This window comes from Sciurus vulgaris (assembly GCF_902686455.1).
Source record: "Sciurus vulgaris genome assembly, chromosome: 9".
NCBI classification, from domain to species: domain Eukaryota; kingdom Metazoa; phylum Chordata; class Mammalia; order Rodentia; family Sciuridae; genus Sciurus; species Sciurus vulgaris.
The window spans coordinates 96,598,598-96,626,331 of record NC_136469.1 but is presented as its reverse complement, the minus strand read 5'-3'; the positions used below and the strand labels follow the sequence as shown (position 1 = coordinate 96,626,331).

Below are 27,734 nucleotides of genomic sequence, written 5' to 3'. Positions count from 1 at the left end.
CCCAGCCCTCCTGTGCATTTTTTTTTTTTTTTTTTTTTTTTTTTGCTTGTGTTTGCTGAAGTGTGGACAGTCATGGAGAAATCTGATTGGACAAAGGGAGTATGAGCTAATGTCGATAAACTGAAGGAAACTCAGGCAAGGGCCCTTTCTGCAGATTCTTCTTGCCATCTCTGTGTTTTAGGCTCTTTGGATATAGTGAGGGCAGTTCCCAAATTGAAGATATTACAACCTGCTTCAGAGAAAGGTCAGAAAATTCTTTCTTAGTTTTATGAACTGCTTCAGGGAAGAAGGACAGGGGGACGGTAACCTTTCTACCTCTTCTGTTTTCTCAGATGCCAGTGTGCATTTGGGGGTAACATATTGCTGAACCTCATCAATTTTTACTACTTTTACTCAAGGGTTATTTTCTTTTAAAGCAGAGTGAACAATTAAAAACAATAACAACAACAGAATGCACAGAATGAAAAAAAAAAACTGTGTCTCTGTGTGTGTTTATTCTAAATTTAAAACCATTAGAATAAGAAAAATAAGGACAGTTTGTGAAAGTCCTTTAAGAAATAATGTGAACATCAGACAGAGATTAGGAGGATAAACTTTTAATTTGTATTTTACTTACAAAATAATTAATCTTTGTATGTAAGAAATTGTTAAGGTTTGTTTTTCTAGGGTTTGGGGGAAGAAAATGCTTTAGGAGGCGTGTGTGTGTGTGTGTGTGTGTGTGTGTGTGTGTGTGTGTGTGTACTCAGTGTGAGCAATGAGTAGAAAAATTATTCTTCAGTACTGAAAGCTGAAGATCTTTTTTTGAGCAATATCAGGGTTGTTTTTTATCATAATCCATGCCATCCATTTAATGGGGCCTCTGGGATAATTAGCCTTTCAGTATTTAAATCTATGAAATGCATGGTCATTCAAACATGAATCTCTGATGGAAAATTAATAGCACAGTTTATTCAATGGCTGATTTCCTGGTGTTATAATTGACTGACTGTGAATAAATGTTTCAGCGATTGACTAAATATCTGATAAGAAGAAATACAAACAGAATATTGGTGAAGGGGAAATGCTGTGCTCAGTAACACAGCAAACTACTTCTGATCATTTTCATGTAGTTATCACTCCATGAAATTCCACAGTGAAAGATACTTTAAACACTAATCTATTTGAATAATAAAGACTAGTTTTATGTTTTCTTTTGTTTCTATGTTCAGAGCATTTTCAGAGATCTCTTCCAAATAGGTATTGGATATATTTGAAGGGCTTCAGGCATTAAATTTAACATTATTAATCATCATTTGTTTCTTTAAAAAAAAAAAAGGCCTTTCCAAATGCATAATCTGTGATTTTTCTAGGATCAACTTTGACCATCTAAATCCATTTGATTTTCAAAGATATAGTGTTTCAGTGTCTATTTTATGAATCATCTACATCCATGTTTACATTTTTGTTTTGCTTCCTACTTTTTGTTTATTTTACACACAAATAAAATCACAGTAAAACCTGAACTGTCCACTACCAATTATGATAACTGAAATCTGTTAAGACTATAACATTTTCATTTCCAGAGTTTTAATTTAAAAAATTGAGTTCGACATATTTTATTTTTTCTTTATTTATTTGTAATTTGCATTACATTGAAATCCTTGTTTACTACTGAAAGGTGGAAATTGATGTGTCATAATAAAGCATAGCATTACTTGATCTTGGGCACAGTACCTATATTTAAGAAGTTTTAAGTTTTATGCCAGAGAAAAAGAAGTCTGTGTCAGACATGTACATTAAACAACTGCTATGATGCAGTGTTGCCAGAAAAGAACCTTGGAGATGAAGATGAGTTGGCCAAAAACTGAAGGAGATGAAATAATTGGCCTAAGAATACATTACTGGCACAGATGACATTGCCACTGCTGCCCTGACACGCATTCTTAATTTCCTCAACATCAGGATTAAGAATAACTATGATTTGTTGTTAAGAATATTTACTAGGCACTAATTATTTGGCCATTGCTGTGCGGAGCTATTGGAGAACATTCTTATTTAGTATTTATAATAACACTCTGGTATACTTATTGCAATTCTTAACTTACAGAAGTAAAAATTGTGGCCCAGGGAGCACTAAATAACTTTCATAAGATTATATGATAATAATCGAGGAACCCTGCATTCCAAGTAGTCCTGATTCCAAATCATATGTTCCTAACACCTGTGATACTTCTCTAACAGTGCTGGTCTCATTATTTGATAATAGAAGTCCGGATATTTCATTTGTTTCCTATTGATTGATTTTTTTTGGTGCTATATTTTAGAGATGGCAGGAGAAAAAACAATTGTTTTTGTCTGTTTGAGACTAAGTGCCAATGACTGTGTATAATTATTCCATTCTGTTAAATTAAGGTCATATGCAAACATGATTTGCTTTCAGATTCTTTTAGAGGAGACTCTGATGAAAAAGTTATTATATTGAAAATAAAAGAAGCAAACAGAAACTATAATAACTCAAGGTTAAAGAAGGAACTATCAACTTGTTTCCCAAAGTACCTGTACCATACATTTCCACTAACAACATATGAATGTTCCAGTTTCTCTACACCCTCACCAACACCTGTTTGTTTGTTGTTGTTTGTGGTGCTGGGGATTGAACCCAGGGCCTTGTGCTTGTTCTCTACCAACTGAACTATCTCCCCAGCCCTGAGCTATTCCCCAGCCCAATACCTGTTCTTTTTGAATACAACCATGCTAGTACATGTAAATGGTAAAAGTTCTTGTCTCTAGTCTTGGGTTGCAGGCTGGGGAAGATACGGTAGTATAAAAAAACCAGTATAAAACTATAGGGTTCCAAAGAGACATCTGTTGTTTTAATGAGTAGAGTCTAACCTCAAACAGCTTAAGAACAACTGCCATCATGGTCTATAAATGTACAGGACTTTGTTTTCCCCCCATCTTTAAATAGAATTGCCGTCCTTTAAGTAGTAATGTTTATTGATATTGTTCAATAAGAACTATCAAAAATTAATGGTGTTCATATTTTACTGTTTCAAAAGCAGAATATTTTCCTAGTTAAGAAATATATTTATATTTTTATCAGTAGTCTTCTTCTTTTTCTTTTGTCTTATAAGTCTCAGAGACAGAGTATATTCCCTAAAAAGACATGCTTGCTTAATGGGAAATAAAAATACATCTTGGTATTGATGTGAATCCTCTGGGTAATTTTTTGGTATTTGCTGGGAACTTATCAGAAAAAAAAAAAATTGGTAGACAGGTGGGAATTAAAATAAATATCTGGTTTTCTTTCAATTCTTTCTTCTTTTATTTTTGAAAGACAGATGATCTCTGTTTTTCAAAGCTTACAAAGTATTATGAACAAACCCTCATTTCAATTTAAAACTGTAATTCAATCCTGTTATTTTATTCATTTATTTTTTTAATCTTACTAATCTAGAAATTTCTATTCCCAGTGTTAGCAATGCAAAACCATTCTCTGTCTTGGAATGGAAAACCATCACACAGTAATCACCAACAAAAATATTCAAGCATTACTAGTTGAGCATTTTACCTAACAGGCAATAATCCTAGCTCTCTCTTCTAGGGCAAAAATCTACTGATGGAATAAAAACAGTATGCTAACTATGGTATGCTACATGATGATAAACATTAAGGAGAAAAAGAAAACAAGAAAACAAGAAATTAATTACTGAGGCAGTAATTAATTACTGAGGCAGTAAGTCTGGAAAGTGAAAAAATTAACTATGCAGATGAGCATAGTAGGGAGAAAAGAAAGTTGCTGGAGTGGGAAGATGACTCTTGGTGATTAAGGAGACCTCTGCAGAGTGAAAGAAAGGAGGGTAATAGAAAATAATGCTGCTGTGTGGCAAGGCCCAGATTCTGAGAGCCATTGTAAGAACTTCAGCTTTTATCCCAGGAGACCCAGTAAATCATTGCTGGTTACCGAGCATAGGAATGGCATGACCTGATGTGTTTTTAAAATACAATATATTCTGTAGCAGCAAGGTAAGGACTGAAGTTGGTTGACCAATAGGGCGATGATGTCACTTAGATTAACATATTTGTGCTGCATGCTAAGATAATTCAGATTCAGGATTTTTTTTTTTTAATGTGAAACAGAGGATTTGATAAAAAGTATCAGAGTAAAAGAGTTGAAAGGAAAGAAATCTTTTAGCCTGAGCAACTGGAAGGATGATGTTGCTATTTATTGAGATGTCTAGTCATGACCAATTTGAGAGAGATGAGGAAAGAACTTCAGCAGAGAATGGTGGCAGAGGCCTTTAATCTTATCTACTGGGGAGATTGAAGCAGGTGGCTTGCAAATTTGAGGCAGCCTGGGCGGTTTATCCAGAGTCTGTCTCAAATGATAAAAACAAAAATAAAAAAAAACCCTAGGGATGTAGCTTAGTGGTAGAGTGCCCCTGGGTTCACACACACACACACACACACACACAGAAGAGAGGAACTTCATTATGGGAATTGTTAAGTTTGAGATGCCTATTAGATGCACAATAAGATACTAAATATATAATTAAACACAAAAGCTCAAAGTTTAGTTGATAAGTCAGCCTAGAAATAATCCTTTGGTACTGTTGAGTTTAGAATGACATTTAAAGTCACCGTGCTAAAGGAATTCATCCAGGGAATAAGAGTAGAAAGAGAAAAGGATCTAGTTCTGAGCACCAGCATACTCTACTATTAAGAGGTCTAGGAGAGATAAAGAAGCCAGCAGCAGAGATTGAAGAGCAGTCTGCAAGGAAGGGAAGGGGCAAGAGGTTATGGGATCCTAGAGTCTCCTGAAGTTCATGTTTCAAGAAGGAAATGCTGCTAAGTGCTAGTAAATTTGCTTCAAAATGCTGATGTAGCTTTTCAAAGATAAAAGTAATGTCAACTTTTTATTAATATAAAAAATCCACTCTATTATTGTGCATAATACCTAAACATTTTTGCTCATACCTTTCATTTTTTTGTGTCATTAGTGCAGACTTTCTGTGAACCATATTCATATTTCTGTGAACCATACTTGCAACTTTGACAAAGTGCAAATTGAATCATACCAGTTTTACTTGTGTGTCTTTGGTGCCCAAGACAAGAAGGATTCTAAGTTCCGTTTATACTGCTAGGAAGAAATTAATGAGTATTTTCAAGTTCCTTGTTTGGTCACTTAATTGGCTGTGTGACAAAGCGCTCTGTGGTGCATGTCAAACAACTTTCGTAGTCCTCTAATGATTTGTGCTTTGCTTGACTTGTGATACTATTCCGTGTGGCCTGTCAGGCTGGAGATCCTTGTTAAAGTGGGTAGAATAAATTGGCTAGCAGTGTGCATACAATGTAGTATATTAACTACAGCAACAGGGAGTACTTTCAGCAGCTCTTTCAAGAGATTTCGATGTTTGCCCATAAGCATCAAAGCCAACCAAAACTTTCATTTAATATAATTAAAAGGACATCTGAAAGTAGTTTGAATCACAGCGGGTTCTTGTGGTTTGGTAACCCTTTGTTAAAACCCTGTGAACTTAATATATTTCACAGCTTGATAAATCTGTACTTGATTTGTGTCAGTAAGAGAGAAAATATAAATCTGCACCCTGCATGTTTCTGGGGCCCTTAACCTATTGTTAAAAGACATTGAGATCAAAGAAAGTAACTTCCATCTACAAAAACAGAGTAGATTTCTTTAGATAAAGCATGGTTGTAAGAATCGCTTCCTAAACGTTGCAGTCATTAACTTCTGCTAAAATGCAATCACTGAATCCAAAGACAGTGAAATCATATGTAATAGAAGCAGAGTAAGTCATACAGATATTATTTAAAAGCTTAAAGAGGTCAATTCATAAATCCAAAAGAACTCCAAAGGACAATAACAAATGTTATGTAATGGAATCCCTGCTCTGACGTAGAAAGAACATCATCCTGGGAATGTCTGAAAATTCCCCTAGTGAATGTGTCAGGTCAGGCAGAGATGGCTGCTTTACTCATTTCTGCCTCTTACATTTTGCCTATTTTCTATAAATAAGCACAAGATCCAGCTGCTGTTTGTATAGACATGGTTTATGAATGCTTCAGAAAGTGATTCTGATGGTGTTGGGGTGGGGCACACTGTTCTGTTTCTAAACAAAATATTTTCATCTAAAACAAAAACATTTTCTCTTTTTAACAACATTCTCTTCCCTCACTTAATTTCCAGATCAAAACCCAAGTCATACTTAATTATAAAGCTGCTTATTTAAAGTCCATTCTATGCATCATTGCTTTCTGAGCATATAGTTTACCTTCAGAAAAATTTAAATGCATAAAATATAACTAGATATTATTTCTGTGCAAATGTAGGAGAATATGCTTTGCTATTTCTTTAATAGCTTTATGATCACATAGCTAACCAGAAGGAAAATGATTCAAAGATAGCATTACAGATTTAAGACCCTAATTTCTGAAATTATCATTAGCTTTTCTGGCGCAGGTCAGAAAAGAAATGGAAGTTTTAAATTGTAATTTGCAAGAAAATAGTTGCATGATGGCTTGGAACCAAACAAATGATTTTTTAGAATTGCTCCCAGTAGTTATAATTTTATATTTCCCTTTATCTAATGTGTCTAACGTGTAAATTTTGTACAGACAGTTGTAACAAAAATTTAACTACGTAACAAACCAGAGCCAGTTTTCACAAATTAAAAAAAAAAAAAGTGCAGATGAAGCAGTCTAGGATTACCTTGAAAACTCTGTAAAGTTATCATAGTAAGGCTTCCCCTGTTTTATGCTCCATTATCTTTAACACATGGACTTCCACCCTTTAATGAGAAGATGACTACTTAGGTTCCAGTAATCATGTCAGGTTAATCCTCCTGTAGGAAGATGGAAAAAGACAAGTAACTAAAGGGTTTATGCTTTTTTTTTTTTTTTTTTTAATGGGGAATTGAACCCAGGGATGCTTTACCATTGAGCTACATCCACAGCCCTTTTATTTTTTGAGACAGGTTCTTGCTAAGTTGCAGAGGCTGACCTTGGCCTTGAACTTTTGATTCTCCTGCCTCAGGCTCCCAAGTTGCTGAGACTTCAGGCATGTGTCACTGCATCTGACTTTTAAGTTATTTCTGAAAACTTATATTTTAAACACATGGATTAAAATTCAAAAGATAGAATAATAAATATGTCCTCCTCCCAAAAGAACCTCTGCATTGTTAACTCCTATGCACACCACTAGCACTGTTGTGAAAGTGCTGATCCCTTGGAGTTGTACAGTTCAACCCTGCCTCCCCCCTCTCCTTCAGTCTTTCAACTCTCTTTTGACAAAGCAGTCATTGGTGTCAGCTACCAGAGAGGAATGTTTTACTTACATCAACGTTTTATAAGAGTTCCTTAGATATCTTCTTGTACAATTAGAAAACAGTGTGGTTTGCTTTGCCTGGGTTAAAGACTTTGGGGGTAACTGTGACAGACCCACAGAACAGGGTAGCAATCTCTGTGGAAAACAATAGGTACATTGAAATGATCACAAGGTAGATTTGGTTTGTGGTTTATATTGCAAAACAAATTAACACTGATGAAACTGATGAATAAACTACTATACCAAATAATATAGTGCTCTTGAGACACATAAAGAATCAGGTAGATGTTGTACCAACTTAGAAATATGGCCAGGATATATATTCAACTAAGAGTGAAAAAGCAAACAAATCAGATAAAAGCATCATTATAGCAATCACATTTACTAGTGTATATGCACACATATTTAACAGTCTTGAAGGAATCCACTAAATAGTCAAAAGTGATTCTTTTTTGGGAGTTGTGGTATTCTATAGATAGATTTTTCAAGTTTAAATTATATAATTTTGTGTTTTTAAGTGTTCACAAGCATATCCTTTATTAAAAACTAATATACATTATATTTCGAACAATTTCAGCTTTATAGAAGGATTGAGGGTGTGAATGATGTCTATCCTCAGTGGTAGGGTACTTGTCTGGCATGCAGGAGGTTCTGGTTTCAATCCCCAGCATTACCAAAAAATAAGAAAAATTGATCAGGTAATACAGAGAGTTCCTGTAAACTTCCCATATATAAGCATGTATAGTTTCTCGGTTCTATTCTTAACATCCAACATTAGTATAGTACATTGTTTATAATTAGTCAACCAATATTGTTATATTAACATTTAAATCTCATTGTTCTTTCAAATTTTCATAGTTTTTACTTGTGTGTAAATCTAGCTATCATATTATATTTAGGGCTGTAATAGTCTTAAATTTTCCTATCATCAGTTCTTTTTTTAACCTAGAAAAACCCATTTTCTTTCAAAAAATAATAAGCAAATAGAATTTAAGAAAAACTTACATTCCTTCCTTCATTCACTTTATCAGGCAATATTTGTTGAGTTCCTATCTTTCAGGTAATGTTCCAGTGCAGGGATCCAGGATAAGATTTCTGTTCTTGGGCAATTCCTGTCTTAGTTCAGCAGGTTCATTCATGTTTGGGAAAGATAACAGTCAATCAGTCAGGCAATTGAAGTGATAAAAAATAAGATTGAAGAAATACCATGCAAATATTTTTTTAAAGTTATGTAATTAGCAGCAAATGTTACTTTATGTATGGATCAAGGAAGACTCTCTAAGGAAGACAGTGAAGCTGAGTCCTGGCTCTCTGGGCTTAACCTTATTTCACCTGGAGAAAGAGCATTTCAGGTCACTCTGGGTAAAGGTGTTCAAGGCAGAATTTGTTGGAGAGACTGGGAATAAAAAAAGACGAATATGTCTAAAGCAACAGGTTGAAGGAGAACATGGTAGTAGGAATGCTGTGGAAAAGAGTTAAGATTCCAAATGCCATTTAAATGCTTTAAACAGGTCATGACACTATTTTTGCAAGATGAGTTCAGACGTTAAGTTCGTTTTCTTTTGACATCCATTCTTACAGCTTCAGCTAGCAGCTTTAGTCGATTCTAAAAAAACCAGTTAACCAGTTATGTTATACACTTCCAGATTCTTTCATTAATCCATTCTCTCCACTGCTGAGTCATGTTTTAAAGAGGCAAATTTGACCATTACATTTCACTACTTCTGTTCATCTCTTCTGCACTTTCAGAAAAAAAAAAAATCCCTGTTTGACACTACAGCAACAGGTGCCTGACTTTTCTGACTAATCCCTCACACCTTTAACAGTTCCCTCCTTCTTTGAACTTGAATCCTACACTCTCAAATCACAGTGGCACTTGCAGTTCAGGCCTCTGTACCTTTGTAGTCACAATACCTTTTGCTTAGGTTAATTCTACATTCCCTTTCCTTTCTCCTTCCCTTCATTGCAGTAACCTTGTCTTATCTGTCAACGCCCACTTCATATGTCAATTACTCTAAGGAAGCATTTTTTGTCCCACTTTGTCTGGATGAATGCCCTCTTATATGAACTTATAACACTCTCAGTTTCCTTCTGTGGCGCAATTATCAAGCTGTATTTTAATGTTTCTTTCCTCTTCTATCACTGAGCTCCTAACTCAGTGATAGAAGTGGAAACATTGCCACTTTTATTTCTGTATACTCAGGACCTTTAAAATTGTATGTAACATACATTAAATGATCTCAACTGTTTTGTGGAAGCTCCTGCCCATATTTTAGTAGTGTTCTGGTGCGCACTGCCAAAGAAATCTTCACACTTACTGACATTCGATCTCCTCTCATTCTCCCTTAAATTCACCTTATCGGGCCTTTGCCCTCACAATTGAAAGGATAGCAGTCGAGATTCTTAATGATTTGAAACTGCTAAACCAATGGTCAGTGATCAAACTATGTTACTAGACTGATGGGAAACATTGGATACAGCCAATCACTTCTTCCTTGGTAGACTCTCCTGAAGACAAATCATTTGATTTTCCTCTCACTTAATCAGCACTTAATTTCTGGTCTCCCTTGAAGGTTACTCTTATGTCTCCAAACCATTAAGCTTAGAGCACCATCTACCACAAAGCTTAGTCCACTACCCTGTACTTCCTGAATGATCTCCCTGATTTAAATAAGTACCACCTATATGCCTGTGGTTCACAAATGTTGTCTCCTGCACAGACCATTCTCTTGAAGCCTAGAATTAATTTTTCAGCCAACTTCTCAACATTTCATTTGCTGTCTAATAGATACCTCAGACCTTCCATGTCTGTACTGAATTCTTTATTTTCACTATCTCAGTGGATGTGGCTAAGCTCAAACATATGCCTTTTGAAGGTTTGTGTGTTCCCATTTGAGGAATTTTATTCAGCTTGTTCTTTCTGATTGGATTTTTTTCCTCTAGGTAGATATCTACATGGGTAATTCACTCAACCCCTCTGTTGAACTGTTACCTTGTCAATGAAGCCCATATAGACCATCCTATTTAAAAACACTAACCACCTTCTACCCCAACATGCCCCTGATTCTAGATTTCCTCATTCCAGTCTGTTTTCATTTTAATTTACATGACATTTGCATCTTTTATTGTTATGTCCTTTATTTGCTTCCCTTGCCAGAATATTCAGTTCATATATGCCCCTGCATTAAGATGTATCACAATCATACAGAATTGTGTGGGTATCTATTAAATGCTCCAGAAGTGTTTGTTGAATGGATAAATGTCCTTCTTTGAAGAAATGATAAATGAACTTGAATTATTTGTTCATCAAAATAGTCTCTCTGTGATTTTTTCTTTTTATTTTATACCATTCTACCAGTTATGGAGGGGTTGAGGTAAGGTGGGGAACCTGAGTTGTTATAAGTTCAAAAGAAAGAACTTTATGGATGTTCTATGATTGTTATTATCATTTATTTTGGGGACTGAGGCCAGGGCCTGGCACCTGCTGAGCACACACTCTTTCAGAAAGTTGTACCCCAACCCCTAATTTTAAAACTGATGGAATTCTTTTCTTTGACTTCTGTTTTACCATTTTCTTTTTAAGTAGTAAAACTCTTTCATCTCCATTGTTCACTATTCTTTCTTCACTTTTCTCTCTGTTGTTAGTGGTTCCATGCCATCAATTCTTCTCTATTAAATTTCTCTGGGTTATGTTAAATATACCAATGATTGCCATAAGGCTGTTTTGATTTATGATGCCTAAACTATGTCAAGAACAGATCTCTTGTGTAAGCTTCTGGCCGATCTCAATCCATCTAATTGACGTCATTCAGATAATTTGCATTCAAAATAAGGGAACCTGAGTTTCTCATGTTCTGTCTATCTTCTCCTAACATACATACACATACTATCATTTAAAGAATACAAATTTACTCCTTTTACTTTATGCCCATTTTAAGTGAGTGCTTTCTCATTGCCTACCAAACATCCTATGCATGACAACAATCTTCTTTATTTTTCTTAGTGATTTTAACTAATCAGCAAATTGTTTAAATGCCTTTGAAATTTCTGCTTTTCTTCATTGCTAGAACCAGAATGCCTGGATTTGAACCCTGATTCTACCCCATTTAGCTAATTAGCTTTTTGCAAGTTAGTTAGCTCTTCTGAGTCTCAATTTTCTCACTGTAAGATGAGGATACTAATAATTTCTATCTTACAGGGTTCTTGAGAAAATTAATATTGATGCATGTGAAGCATTAATATATCCAAGAATATATTCAAGAATATATCCAAGAATATGTCCAAGAAATATTAACTGTTATAATGTATATTACATCTCACTTTAAAATTTTTTCAGTGACATCTTGTTGCCTTTTTTAATTCCTTCAGAGTGCCTAGTGCTTTTTACCTCTGTGATTGTAAGTACACACTATATCCTTTGTCCTTGATCAGAATTGAATTTCAACTTGAACTTTGCATATTAGGGATTCTTTTCCATACAGAGCTTGAACCCTGTTTTTACTATTATAATGCTGGTCATGTTGGGTTTTAGTTAGTTACTTAATTATCTGGTCTTACTATGTTACCACATTGAGAGAAGAGGGAACATACTGGTCCATTGAAGGTGTTCAATTAATATTTGTTGAATGAATACTGAGTTAGCAAGAATGTAGAGTTAAGTCTATAGCTCTATGTAGTTCCTGTAATACAGTACAGATTTCAGTGACAGCTTTAAGTCATTTCACCCTAAGTCAAACTAGATTTTAAAAGCAATAGTCCAAATACAGTTTGATAAAAACAATAATTTTAAATAATAAGGGGTCTCAGAGGCTGAATCTTTTCTAAGGAATTTTAGTTTCATCTAGTTCTTCTGTTAAAGATCCTTATTATTACATTAAGGTCAGTTGTGTTATATGATCTAATTTTAATTAAGACTTGAAAATGCCAATACTTCACTGTAATATAAAAGGGAGTTCAGAGATTAGTAGTTTTTATAAGCTTAATAATATTAAATGACAGTGCTTATAAAATGAATCTTAGGTTTATTGATCAGATGTGTAAATATCAGTCACTCAACCTGACTTCTAATAAAAAACCTACAGGTTATAAACTGTTTTGAAGACTTTTTGAACATTTGACCTTTAAATTTTTTATTTGAATCAATATCTAAATCCAGATTGGAGTAAAATGTGCCCTATTTCGTAATGATTTAAAACTTTTGCTGTGTTTTATTTTATTCTCAACTGATAAACTATATCAAAAAGTCAATAATAAAGAATTCTTGAAGAAAACTTATTTTTTGAATTATTAATCAATATAAACCATATTCATGTGTTTGCATATGTGTGTGTGTGTGTGTGTGTGTGTGTGTGTTTTCTGAGAACTGCATCCTTAGATGATTTCCTCCTTATGTGGACATTATAGAGTGTACTTATACAAAGTAGAGGGATCAGACACCACTAGGTGATATGATCTTAAGGGATCACATTGTATATGTGATCTACTATTGACCAAAATACTTCTGTGTGGCACATGATAATATACATGGTGAGAAAGCGGGACATAAAAGCAAAGACGTCCTGAAGACATATTTCTCTTCCTCAACATATCCTGAGATTCAGACATGAAGAAAAATGTTTGAACATAACCGCGAACTAACTCAAGTAAGAGTAAAACATCTTGTCCAGGATAATGATTATGTGTATTGATAAAGATGCAGCACTCAGCAAGCCATGGTGGTGTAGTAATCCCAGTAGCTCAGGAAGCTGAGGCAGGAGAATTGCAATTTCAAGAGCAGCCTCAGCAATTTAGGAAGGCCCTAAGGAACTTAGTGATACCCTGTCTCAAAATTAAAAAAAGAAAAGAAAGAAAGTAAAAAAATAAAAGGCTAGGGACGTAGCTCAGTGGTAAAGTGCCACTGGTTTAATCTCCAGTACCAAAAAGGGTAGGGGGAAGGTGTTGCATTCAGGAGGACATACAGAAGAACAGGATATTGATGTAAAGAGTAAAATACAATTTATATTATTAGGCAGTTTTTCAAAAGTATGCCCACCATTACTTAGTTTAATCTTTCTATTCATATGGTATAATTGCTCCTAACTTTCCAAGGGGCTGCCTAATGACAATATACTTTTTTTGTCACCAACTTGCTTATTATGTTGTTTAGCTTTGAATTTCCTCTTCAGATTCAGGGAAAGTATATTCATCCTTTAGCGCTCAACTCAAAAGCAAATGCCTTCTTGGATCTTTTCTTTACCTCCCTAGGAAGACTTCATTCCCTTCCGTCCCATATGATGTGGGTGTGTAGTTCTACTTTGAGCTGACCTTCTGCCTTGGAGCACAAGAAAATTAAAGGCAAACTCCATTTTTGTTTTCTTTTCATTCCTAACCTCATCCAACAGTGCCTCCCTTAGTCCCTCTCACATCATGCGTATTTCATTGACTTACGGTGAAAATTAGCTTTAGTATATTCTGGTACATACAATTTTTTTTTTAATATGTTGTTGCTAAGCATAATGGTCTGTGTTCCCTGCAGTAACAGGTTCAACTTTTCCTCCTCTCAGCTCCTATTCTCTTCACTCCTTCTATTTAGCCTTCCTGCCTTCCATTCCCGATGACATTTGAACACTTTATTCTCCCACTTTTCGGAGACATGGCAAAATTTTATAGAAATGAAAAAGATGCTTTCCTTTTCTTATTAGGATTTGATAATGAAAACAAGTTATGCTTTGATAGTAAGAATTAGTGAGCTCTGCAAATGTACCAAAGTTTTTACTCTGGGAAAACACAAAAGAACACCATATCTCCCCAAGGACATCAAATCTAGTGAAAACACCCAGACACAAAATATTGATCATTCTATTAAAGATAAATAAACACTAAAATGGGAGCCCTCTGTGGTCTGGATTGTGTCTCCCTATTATTCATATGTTCAAGTTTACTGAAAAGTGTGGTAGTGTTGAGAGGTGGAGCATCTGGGCACTGACTAGGTCACAAGGGCAGAGTCCTCATAAATGGGACTTATAAAGATGCCTGAGAGAGATTGTTCTCTTACACCTTGTGAGGAAGCAGATAGTGAGTCCTCCTTAGACTCTGAATCTGCTGGTACCTTGGACCTTGGACTTCATAGCCCCAAGAACTATGAAAAATAAGCATAAATTAGCCAGGCTAAGGCACTGTGTTATAGCAGCCCAAACAAACTGAGACAGAGACTGTTATGTTATTGAATCACTGAGCTGAGAATAAGTCAGAAAATATGGTTTTATTGTTTGTGGTTCCTCCTGACTTTTATAAAACCAATCTCTTCAGATATTTATTTTCCCCTGCTGGTATGAAATTAGAAAAATTCAAACTTAAATATGAATTTTCACTGAATGGCAAGTCACTCAGCAAAGAGTTATTATTAATACCATTTTTGGTCCTTATACATGAGGCAGAATCCCCACCCTCATGAAGATTGCCCTCACACCAGTGAGAGTTATAAAAAAGTCACACAAACATATGAGATAGTGTTAGAGAATAACACATAAAGCAAAGAAAACATAACAGGTAACAGATTTCAGTGTAGGGGGATTCCCTCTAGTGTTGCTAATAATGGATGTTCTCTTGGAACACATGATATTAGAACTAAAACTGAATGAAGTCATGATTAAAAAGCTTATCTTCAGAAAAATGCAATGGTGCTAAAGTCATACATTATTTCACAGCTCATTACTTGTATTGAGTTATTTACTGTTGTGGCTTCAAGTAGAGGAAGAAGGGTAACTAAATTCCTCAGGCGATTCTTCTGCCTTTCCTCCAGTTGGAGATTTACTGCTCACCTGGGTAAGAAGTGTCATTGATGTGTTTCTCCGCAATGATTCTTTGTGTGCGCTTTTGAAGGAATCTTAGTCTGTTGCACAAGCTTATCCTCTTGGAATAATTACAAAAGTTGTCATTGCAAGAATAAGTAGACATTTTTCTCCAAAGTTTTTCATAGTTACTTCAACAAATAAGTAAATTTTTCCCTTTTGAAATATACAAAATGTGAGCCAGACATGGCAATACATACCTGTAATCCTGTTGACTCAGGAGGTAGAGGCAGGAGGATTGAAAATTCCAGGTCAAGCTTGGCAACTTCTGACTTTTTACAAAAATATATAAAAGGCTCAGGGATGTGTCTCAGCAGAGGAGTGCCCCTGGGTTAAATCCCCAGTACCTCAAAATAAATAAAATATATAAAGTGCGATTATAAAGTGTTCTTAACAAACACACCACAATTATACCCACTGAGTAAAACAATTCAAATGAATTTGCCCAAGGTCTGATTTAATAAGAGTTCTAACATTGTTGTGTAATATTAATATATGTTTAGAAGGATATGTTATGTCCATGAACCTCATGTGACTCTAAATGACTTCCAAATCTTTCTTTTTTTATACTTGATTTTTTTTTTTTTTCTTAGACAAAGCCCAATGAACTTAAACGCCAGACAGCAGACTATGTAATGAGTAGAGGAATGTCCATCACTATCCACTCTCAATTTAAAATACGATGAGCCTTAATTTCCCAAATGGTTCACATTTTATTGATTAGCTAGAAAGCATAATTTGTCATAAGGCACACAGAAATTTATTGGTAGAAGTAGAATGTAAATTTCCAGTGGCCATCTCTTATTTAGTTTCAAGTGCTTTACAAAGGATAAAGAAATGAGTTAATATTTAGTTTCTGATAAGGATAGTGCTAATTAAATTTACTTCTCAAAATTTTAGGTTCTTTTAATCTGTCAAGTCAAAACCATCAGCCAATTATTTTCCCCTTCCTGTATTTAGGGATTATAATGGTAATTTAAAGTGTCATAATATAAATTCAGGACCAAGCTTATTTTCTTCAAATGATGTTAGCCAAGGGCTTTTCATATATGGCTTTTATTATATTTAAGTAGGTTTCTTCTATTATGAGTTAGTTGCTTGTTTTTCTCATGAAAAAGTGCTGAATTTTGCCATTTTTTTCTGTGTCTTGTGAAACAATTTTGTGACTTACTCTATTCTGCTGATATAACATATCACATTTATTGATTTTTATATGTTGAACTACCCTTTTATCCCAGGGATAATCATACTTGCAAATGATTGTATGATCCTTTTAATGTGCTCTTGGGTTTGTTTTGCTAGTATTTCATGGAGGAATTATGCATCTGTATTCATCATATAGTTTGTAGCTTTCTTTTGGGGGGTGTCTGACTTGTATCAAAGTAGTAATGCTGTCCTCATAAAAGGTGTTTGGAAATCTTACCTCCTCTTCAGTTTTTCAGGCGAGTTTGAGAAGAATTGGTGTTAATTCGCCTTTAAATGTTTTCTGTAATTCACCAGTGAAGCCATCCTGTCCTTGGCTTTTCTTCGCTGAGAGATTTTTGATTACAGATTCAATCTCTGTACTAGTCCATTCGGACTTTCTTTGTTTCATCATTTAGTCTTGGAACAAGTTATTTAAAACATTGTTGGAAAACACTGCTGAAGTTGACCATATTGTTTATTTTCCTTTTTTTCTCATTTCACTATTTTTAGACTAAATAAAAACAAGGACAGAACAGAAATGTTCATTCTCAATAAATATTTCCTGAGATAAGGTTTAATGTAATAAATGGAAGAATATTTCATAATAATTAAGATTATTAGCAGCTGAAATGGCATCTCCATTTCAAAGGAGAGACATAATTTTTGTTGCACGTGGGATTTTCGGAGCATTCCTAATGAATTCAGAGATCCCAGAAAAAAAACTTCTCTGCACTCAGGAGGATGATGTCCTCTGCTTGGTTTCAGAAAGCATCTAAACTTGTGTGTGTGCATCCTATCTGGCTTTTTTTTTTTTTTTTTTGGCATATCCTGTTGGCTTTACCCCTACAAGAACTTCTTGGAAAGCAGTTAGTTTTGCTGTGATCCAGAAATACTTTTGTCTGACTACTAGGTCATGCTTTAAACCCAGAACAAATGACAGAGCTAAGGACACTATGTGAAAGTGTTCAGTCTTAATAAATGACCTTTTTTTTGGTGTGTTTGTGTGATGCAAAGTATGCAAGTTGTGATTCAGAGTCTTTGACTCAAAAGTCCAGTAATGTTGATTTTGGGCCAGAACTTGGAATAGCTGGGAAAATATCAAGAAAAACAACTTTTATCAAAAGGCAAATTAGTTTTTGAAGCTGGTGTTAATTGGCAGGCTAGGTGTTTCATTATGAAGCTGAATTTTTAACAGTTGTTACTTGGTTACTATGAAAACAGCAGCCAGAAGAAAACACTGCAGCGTAAAGGATATGTCTCTGTCTCGCCGAGTCCCTCTGCCAAGGTGTCAATAATGTGAGTCCCATTTTAAAACACTTAGGTGCAGCCCAGGAACTCTGTCTGTGTTGGCTGTTTATTTAACTTTATTTCTGGATTAGAGGCATATTTCATAGTGAATGGGTTCAGAGATGATCACTTTCGAACTGCAGGTGTTGTATTTTTCTATTTTGCAAATCTCTGGGTTTGGATGAAATTCAAGACCTTATTGGGAGAACTGCGTTTTCTTTGTAACCTACAGCATAAAGCAAACCACAGGAAATATATAAGTTGTCACTCTAGAGATGATTCTTTTGGATGAAGCATGGAGAAAGGTGGTGCTTGTCTCTCTATGTGGATGAACCCACTGCTGATTAAAACAAAAAACAAAAACAAAACAAAACAAAAAAACACCTGAGGACCATTGGAATAGTGAAATCCAACTGTTTATTCCCCTCCCTAATAGTAAACAGCATAAAAGAGATTTCTCTCCACATATAACATATCCAAACCCCTGGGAGTATGTATGCTTTGATATTTTCTCCATTCTGTCATTTTACTAGCTGGCTAAGGAAAAAAAATAAAGAAGGAAAGAAAGGTGTTTGTTCAGTGAGTCTTCAACCTATAGGCAAGGAGTTCCTATATTGTCATGTCTATAGTAATCCTTTCCATCTTGGTTGTGGTCAGTATCCAGTTTTATGGTGATGTATAGGAAAAAAAGTATATCATTATCTGTGGGTAATGTGGTAAAAATTTTGGTTTGAATTACTTGTCAACAACTCCCCAGCCAGATCATTTAATTATGTGATCACAGTGTTATTGAAGCCTGTGATGTTGATTTTGTGAAGCAAGTATGGCTCTATTTGTTGTCCTTCAAAGCAAGAAGCAGGTTTTCCTCTTGCTTTGCTAAGTCTCAGCGAGGGTTTTACAGAAAAAAATAATGAATGCTTCTGCTGCAGCATGTCACAGGGGAGGCTGGGACAATAGTGAGCTCTTGCGCACCGTTGATCCTTGCTTGCTGGGCAACATGTTCACCTGGATTTCTGACAGCTATGTGGGTTCACTGGAGACCTCTGTCATTCTGTCCCTCTTCTCATAGGCAATGGTCGAGACAGTTAACAACCTCCTTCAGCCACAAGCTTTGAATGCTTGGAGAGACCTGACTACAAGTGATCAACTACGTGCAGCCACCATGCTGCTTGACACGGTGGAGGAGAGTGCCTTTGTGCTGGCTGATAACCTTTTGAAGACTGACATTGTCAGGGAGAACACAGACAATATTCGTAAGTGGCCTTTGTTATACAGAAGGTCCAGAGACCTTGCATAACAGGAAAGGGATCAGAAAAAAGTATATCTAGCATACCAGATATAAATGATGCTTTATTTCAATAGAGATAAGTTGTTCTTTCACTCAAATTAGCAGAGTGTCAACCTTTCAGTTTAATCAGGTTGAAAGTCCTGTATGTTTAACACTTAGGACATTCTGATATGGGATATATGGGATATATTAATCTGAGGTTGCTCACATTGAGTCTGTTTATTTTCAGAATTTTTATATATGTATTTATCTATGTATGTTTTGTAATATTTAGTATTTTTTCTCCTAATCTAGGGCTTATAGTTCATTTCTATGTGTGAATTATATACTATAAAAAGATATGTGAATAAAGATGATAAAACCATTTGATAACTATATTCTTTGGCTTATAAAGAGAATAATCTGTTTTTATTGTGGTTTAAGATATAACTGACAAATGTCAGGAGATTTGATAAATCTGTTTCATATTCACTAGGTTTAAAAACAGATCAATAATGATATGACATTACAGCTCCAGTATGAGAATTTTTATTTTTTTCATAAAACAAAGACAGTATTTTGAAAATCTAAAGCTAATGACAAAGGATTAAGATTTAGGTTTAAATTTAAAATTTAGACTAATTTATTATGGATTTTTAAATTATTTACAAGATTTTGCAACTTTTATGTGCTTTATTTTGAAAAAAATGAAAATACTAGTAATATATTTTCTTAAAGATGGAACTACTTTACCTTGACAAATAGAACAAGAACTCCATTGTTTTGATTGTAGAAATATTATTGTAAATTTGACATGTTTCTCAATGTATGTTGATATCTCTGTTATTAACAGAACTAGAAGTCGCAAGGCTGAGCACAGAAGGAAACTTGGAAGACCTAAAATTTCCAGAAAATATGGCCCATGGAAGCACTATTCAGCTTTCTGCAAATACTTTAAAGCAGAATGGCCGCAATGGTAAGTTAGAGTTTATTTTTTTTTTTATACTTAATAGTATTGAACTTGCCTCAGTTCACTGCTTCTTGGCTTGGAAAATTAGATCCACTGTTCTAGAGTTCTCCTCCTCTTCCTCTCCTTATATTCCTCTCATTCTCCTGTTTTTTTTTTTTTTTCTTCTTATCTACTGTACCTTTGATATGACAATACTATTTATTCAGCAGAATTCGCTTGTCAGAGTTGTAAATTATTCCATTCCTTTTCAGTTGTAAGAAACTTGAATATGAGAGAAATTATGAACCCCAAAACCCAGATGATCTGATTCTTCCTCAACATATTTATCTTAGTAAATTTTTTCGTGGAATTTTACTTGTAATGTTTAAACTACATGTGTTTTCTTTTTCATTCATTATATTTTTGAGAATCTGTACTTTTCCTTTGCAAAGCATACAGAAAATTTAAATGTAAGGAGATACTGTGGGGCAATGGAACTGGTATATAATAGTCCTGCTTAGTTTGCTGCTAGATTGAATTCACCAAAAAAATTAAAATTCAATAAATAAGTAATTTCATAGAGAAAAGTACATCTCAACTTTCACAAATTTAAAAATTTTTAAATCATATTTTTGATAAGAATGAGATCTTTTAATCTGTGACTTGATAGGAGGATGACTTCAGGCTGTAGCAACATATTGCAGGGTGAATAGTTTTAAAAAAATTACTCCTGTTAAATATTATCAAGAAAAATTATATTTGTTGTCGTTAGAATAAAATGCTTTATAAGTACTAGAAATCTTACAGGACCAAACTAATAAATTCTTATTATGTTGTTCATTGGACTAAAGGGAGTTTTGAACAGCAATAAGATTGTATATAACAAAATGTAATTCCCAAGTTAGCTAGTAACTATTTTCTCTGCTTTTGCTCCTGACCTGCAAAATCATTTCCTATTGAGAAGGGGTCTTTCCTGAAACAGAAATCTGATCAGTTCACCTTTGGTAACATTTAGAACAAAATCACATGACTTAATTGGGCCCACCATATGCTCTCTGGTCCACTTGCTACCCACCTCCTTTGTCCCAGCTCATGCCTATCTTAGCATACCTTGTAGGATCCAAGTAAACCTGTCTTAATTCTGTTTCTCACACACAGCACAGGTTTTTGCAAATTCTTTTCTTTCTTCTTAAAATGTAGTTTTTGTGATGGCAACCTCTCCATCACTCACTTCTTAAAATAAATCTTACCTCCTCAGGGAGAATCCTCCTCATGTCCTCTAAGGTAGATCACTCTCAATCACTCTTTTCCCATTAGCCATGTTTATGCCACAGCTTCTTCATCGCATTTGTTCTCTTGCCATTAGAAGAAATTGTATTAGTATTAATATTATTTTTTACTGCCTGCTTAATGACTGACTCTCCCTCTAGGCAGTAAACTCCATGAGAACAGGGACTTCATTTATTCTTATTACTGATATAATCCTAGTCTTTTAAACCATGCCTGGTACATCAGTGTACTCACTAAGAACACATTGAATAAATGTGTGAACCTTTAGACACAAAGCAGATGAGGACTGAAATATGTCTATAGTAGTCATAATAAGATGCGATGGCAACTTGACATCAACCCATAAGTGAAAATTGGGATGAATTATTGACTGATTTCAAGACAATTAAAACAAAAATTTATGATAATAACAAGAAAAAAATGCATGGATATCATTAGGTTTAGCCTTCCAAAAATCAGCATTTATACAAAATGTAAAGGGAAAGAACTAAAATTATTCTGTTGTAAGAGATAGGAAGTACTTAATGAATTACTACTATTTGTACAGTACTATGTTGACAAAGATTAGATAAGAATACCTCTTCCTTTATGTAACTGTCATTATAATCTCTTTGCTGGGTTACTGAAATGAAAAAGGGGCCCATGATATATAAATCCCAGAAAACGGCTGACAGCAGCCTGTACCACAGCACAGAATCTACTATGAAATATCTCTGCTGCCACACATGAACTTGGCGTGCAGTAACGGTGCTGTTGCTGTTGCTGTTGCTGTTATTTCTGTTCTACCTCCTGCTTCCTGTGTCACTAGTTCCTCATCTGCAGAATGAGAATATAGCATCTGCTGGATGCATCTTCCTGAGGTGCTCAGAACAACCACTTTGCAAGGCAAGACCGGAAAGCAAATACATGTCCATTTTGTAGCTATATATCCCCAAGCCTAACACGTTTTTCAAACATGGAAGCACAGTTAAGATGTTAGCCACCCCTCTTTATATTACAATTATTTTTTTTTTTTTTGGTCTATCATTCTACTCAACTCAATTCTCTCTCTCTTTTGTGTATTCAACTCAAAGATTCAGAAATGGGGACTGGGATTTCCTCAACTCTGTAGCCATAGTGGGTGGACAGTGCCTGTCTCTTGGTGAATTGGTTTGCCTGTATACTGGAAGTAACCCATTGGACTTGAGTTTTTTTTTCTTTTTTTTCCTAAGAAAATGATATCTAAAAAGCATAGGTAAAGCTTTGGTATCCTTTTTTTAAATTGCAATTGAGATATAATTAACATATAATAAAATACACACATTTTAAGTGTTTAGCTTAAGGAATTTGATAATCATAATTAACTCTAAAAAATCACATAGAACAGGAAATAAATCTCTTCTATTACCCCAAATATTCCCTGGTGCCTCTTACCACCGTTCTCCCTCTCTCTGTTCACCTAATGTACCTTTCTTCTCATTATTTTTACAGACAAAATTTTCCTATTCTTAGATTTCATGTAATTACATACATACTTCATACATATGTAATTTTTCTGTCTAGATTCTGTAACTCAGTAAGATATTTGAGATTTGGTCATTATGTACTATCTACTTATAGTTTGTTCTTCATTGATGGATAGTAGTCTATTGTCCTACGGGCTCTTATGAATAAGGATTCTGTATTCAAGTTTTCTTATACAGATTTTCTTTGTGAATATACGCTTTCACTTACTAGGAAGAGAAGATATATGCTTACCTTTACAAGAAATTGTCATTTTTCTTAGTAGTTGAACTTTTTTACACTCCCAGTAGCAATGTATAAGAGTTGTAATTGCTCTACATCCTTACTAACATTATTGTGGTGAATCTCTTCTAAAAATTCTAGTTGGAATGGAATGCTACCAAAAAGTTTTAGTTTTCATTTCCCTAATTACCAATAATGCAGATTGTTTTTCATGTGTGTCCTGGCCTTTCACTTACCTTTTAAGAATTTATTTATTTCTTTTGCCATTTTGAAATGTTCTTTATTATTTTATTGTTGTTAGCAGAAATGCTTTACACATTCATGAGTCCTTTTTTCCCTCCTTTGTGCGTTGCTTTTCATTTTCTTGATGTTTTGAGAGATTCAAATTTTAAATTTTGACACAGTTCAGTTTACCATTTTGTGCTTTGTGATTTTTGTGTCCTGTCCAAGTCATTTTCCCTTTCTCAGAGTTAAAACTTATCATCCTATATTTTGTTTTAGAGGCTCTATGGTTATGATTTTATGCTTATGTCTATGACCCATCTTAAATTCAATTTTGAGTATGGAATACTATAGGGATTGGGGTTCATTTTTTTAAATACTGCTATGTAGTTATTTGAGTAGAATTTAACTTTTCATTTCTCAGAAATGATTTGGAACTTTGGTGCCAAGCAAATAAATGCTTGAATTTTTTTGAGTGTATGAATACTTATTATACAGCTTTGATTAGAATCTAATTAGAATTAATTTAAATAGAGTGTACAAACTAATCAGAGTTTTTTCCAACATGTAATCCACATTTCCATTCATTTTAGGAGAGATCAGAGTGGCCTTTGTCCTTTATAACAACTTGGGTCCTTATTTGTCCACGGAGAATGCCAGTATGAAGTTGGGAACAGAAGCTATGTCTACAAATCATTCTGTTATTGTTAATTCACCTGTTATCACAGCAGCAATAAACAAAGAGTTCAGTAATAAGGTTTATTTGGCTGATCCTGTGGTGTTTACAGTTAAACATATCAAGGTAAGGATGTTAAGATTAGTTGTCCACACTATCCACATTCATTATAACTTAAATATTAAATTAATTAATTTTCTATTAATATTTTTCTATTTTTTGACATATTACAGTTCATTATCTGCCAGACATGGTAGTGATTTTTTGGAAATAAGTAGCCCATAGCTGTTCTTGCCAGAAAAACGAAAATAATGTTACTGCGAGATGAAGGATATGTTAATTTTCTCTACTCTAGTAACCTTTTTGCTATCCATATGTATTCCACAGGGTATTGTATACCTTATATATACAAAATAAAATTTATTTTTAAAAATGAGCTAGCCATATGTTAAAAGGAACTGAAGAGTGATATGATGTTACAAGTAATTATGTCTTTTTATGAATACACATATTTTGGGGGGCTACTGGGGATTGAGTTCAGGGTCACTTGACCACTGAGCCACATCCTCAGCCCTGTTTTGTATTTTATTTAGAAACAGGGTCTCACTGAGTTGCATAGCACCTCACTTTGGCTGAGGCTAACTTTGAACTTGTAATCCTCCTGCTTCAGCCTCCTGACCTGCTGGGATTAGAGGCATGTGCCACTGTGCCAGACTTCAACAAATATTTCTAAAGAGCATCCTTTCAGAAGTTGATTGTTTCTAGCAATTTACTTCTTTACTATGAAATGCATATTAATTGATTTGATTCAGAAACATTGATATTAATATCCTTCAATAATAATCATTTAAAGAACATTTAACCTCCAGTAAGATGGAATAAATCGCATACATTCAATTTTTCTTAGAATGCATGCATCGTACTTAATATGAAAATATTGGTAGATACCACCACAAGTATTGGAATAAAGTGTGAGTTTGTGTTATATGCCAATAAGATGCTTACCTAATTTACATGATCATGAAGTAGTTATTATCTTTATTGATTTTTTTCTTTTTTTGTCATAGCAGTCAGAGGAAAATTTCAACCCTAACTGTTCATTTTGGAGCTACTCCAAGCGCACAATGACAGGTTATTGGTCAACTCAAGGCTGTCGGCTTCTGACAACAAATAAGACACATACTACTTGCTCTTGTAACCACCTAACCAATTTTGCAGTACTTATGGCACATGTGGAAGTTAAGGTAAGATATATGTCATAAAACAAAATTACTTTAGCATGCAGTCAGTTTTGTAACTCTAAATAATTCCAAATCTATGAGCCAGTCTTACTTCAGTATCTCTCCACTTTCATAGTAATTCTGTCCAGGAACTCTTCTTTTTTTATTTTTTTAATTTTTTTTCTTCCAGTTGTGGGACTTGAACCCAAGTCCCCCACATGTTAGGCAAACACTCCACTCACTGAACTACATTCTCAGCCTATCTAGGAACACTGGCATTCAAGCTATATCCTATTGGATGATTCAAATAACCGGTTCTCTTCCTATTACCAATATAATTCATAAATTGAAATTTGCTTAATAATGTCCTCTAGTCTCCCTGTTTTCATTTTGTGTAAATAAATGTAAAAGCATATCTTCATGAACAGGCCAAGATGAGAGCCCAGGCCCAGAGGTTAGTAGGGTTGAGTTAGGAAGGTGGGATTGGGTAGGTTGAAGACTAAAGAGCTATGCATAGGATTCAGTGCTGTTAGACTGCCTCCCGGGAAAGCAACTGATGAGCACAATACCAGAGCTTGGTAATGCAGAGGGCTTGGCAGATTCTAACAGTGAAATGGGTTCTACCCATTCAAGATGATGGTATTCTTAGGAAACATCTAGGTGACAGGTAGTTTCCACAGTCAGAGACATGGTTAAGGGATACATCATTTTTTTTCCTTATGTAAGTGGTTTTCATATATGGGGATGGTTCAGTGATGGACCCTATAGGCTTGCAATGGAAAAAAAAAAAAATGGCTAAAAGGGTTTTAGCATATCAACCAAAACAAAAGAACTGTGAAGGGCAGAGATGTAGTACAATCCAAATCTCAGAGTCCTAGCCTAGGAAATTCACACAAAAGCACCAAACAGTGCCTGAGTGTTAGATAAAATTAATGCTGAAACATTCAGTTTAAGAAAATATACATTGTTGGAAACTTCTGTTTTCATTCTAAGCAAAATACTTCAAGAATAATTGAGAATGCTAATACCTCACTTCCCTCATTATGAGGAACCAGAGTTGACTTGGATCCATGTATAAGTCCAACCAATAATTAGAACTGGAAGAAAGCTAGATTATATAAATTGTTTGATGTAATAAATGGATGATTTTCTAGGCTTTCAAATAAGATGGCCAATGAAAAGTGCATATTTTATTTCTGAACATTTAAAGTAACAATTACATTACAATCTTAAAATACGCTTCTTTGATTTTCTAAAAATATTTTTATAAATTAGTTTAACATTCATATCTATTATGATTATTTTTAAATTATTAGTCTTATGTAATTCATAAAAGATGGTTTTTAGAACTGCCATTGATACTTTTCTTTGGTATTGTAAAATGCAGCATGAAAGTTTTATGCAAAATTTAAAGCTTCATTTTCACAGCATCCTACATTATAATTTCTCTGTCATAATTATTTGATATACATTGCATTGTAGAAGGAAAAGCACTACTTAAAACCCTGGATTGGCTTTGGCATAGACTTGACATTCTTTTATACAATTAACACATTTTTCATTATAACTATACTAAATTACTAAATGGTATTTTCAAGGCATTTGTCATTATAGGTTGAATGAAATATGAAATAATATGCATTTTTAACCTTACTGGTCAGTTTAACATGTATTTGTTAGTACATAATAATAATTAAAAAAAAAAAAAAAGATAAATGTTGTCCTCAAGAGGTTGACTTTTTAATTTTTTTTTTTAATAAGACAGAAGCAAATACCTACACCATAATGAGGTAGCAATAAGAATGAAGTTTATAAATGTACTGTGAGAAAAATGAATATGTAAAGTCTGGAAATTTTAGATTAGAGTTTGATGATTTATAAGATGTGTAATAAGAGATTAATGAATTAACTAGAAAAGTTGCAAAGGCTATTCCAATCAGAAACAACAGTATGAACAAAAACCGAAGATGGGGACTGGGGTTGTGGCTCAGTGGTAAAGTGCTTGCTTAGCATGTGTGAAGCATTGGGTTTGAGTCTCAGCACTACATAAAAAACTGAATAAATAAAATAAAGGTATTGTGTCCATCTACAACTAAAAAAAAAAAAAAAAAAAAAAAAAAGAAAAAGAAAGAAAACCATCACACATGTGGTACTAAGGCTTCAGGGTTAATGTACCATAGGTACAGTGGTGCTGGCTAGCAGTTGGCAGTGAACTTAGAGTTGGGCAGGACTGTGGCATGAAAGGCCTCAAATAGAAACCCAAATAGCCCAACATCTGTAAACTCAGAGTAGGAGTCTGAATTTACTCTCACATATCACATGTGCAGTGTATCTTAATATTATAAGTAACAAATAAAGCTGGAAAAGATTAAATATAACCTGATCTAACACAACATAACTTTATTGACTGAAGACAAAATCTGAATTTAGAATTCTCAGAATCCCCAAGTTCTGCTTCTGAACATTACCATGTATGGCAAGCCTGCCTCTGACTTCCAGTCTGTAGTTCCCCATGCCCCCTCAAATGTATGAGGCCCAGGCAGGACTCTTTTTCCAGGGTCTCAGAGTATCCCACTGGTGTGAGTCTTTGCTGCTATTCTACAAACCATTAAGAAACAATATCCAGCCAGATGTGGGATCACACACCTGCAATCCTAGCAACTCAGAGGCTAAGGCAGGAGAATTGCAAATTTGAGGCCAATCTCCATAACTTAGTGAGAACCTGTTTCAAAATAAAAAAAGGTTTGTGATATGACTCAG

At 34.5% G+C, this 27,734-nt stretch overlaps 1 protein-coding gene across 17 annotated transcripts in view; it reads left to right on the top strand.

Moving 5' to 3' along the window:
* Window positions 1-27,734, top strand: part of ADGRL3 (adhesion G protein-coupled receptor L3) — a 760,294-nt gene that overhangs the window by 604,429 nt on the left and 128,131 nt on the right. For 15 of the 17 annotated variants that reach the window (XM_079153720.1, XM_079153729.1, XM_079153726.1 and 12 more), the window contains 4 exons: window positions 18,695-18,878; window positions 19,746-19,868; window positions 23,672-23,880; window positions 24,822-24,998. In XM_079153720.1, the coding sequence (XP_079009846.1) occupies window positions 18,695-18,878; window positions 19,746-19,868; window positions 23,672-23,880; window positions 24,822-24,998 (693 nt within the window). The remainder of the gene's footprint in view (window positions 1-18,694; window positions 18,879-19,745; window positions 19,869-23,671; window positions 23,881-24,821; window positions 24,999-27,734) is intronic. The other 2 variants (XM_079153723.1, XM_079153727.1) reach the window with 1 other exon arrangement.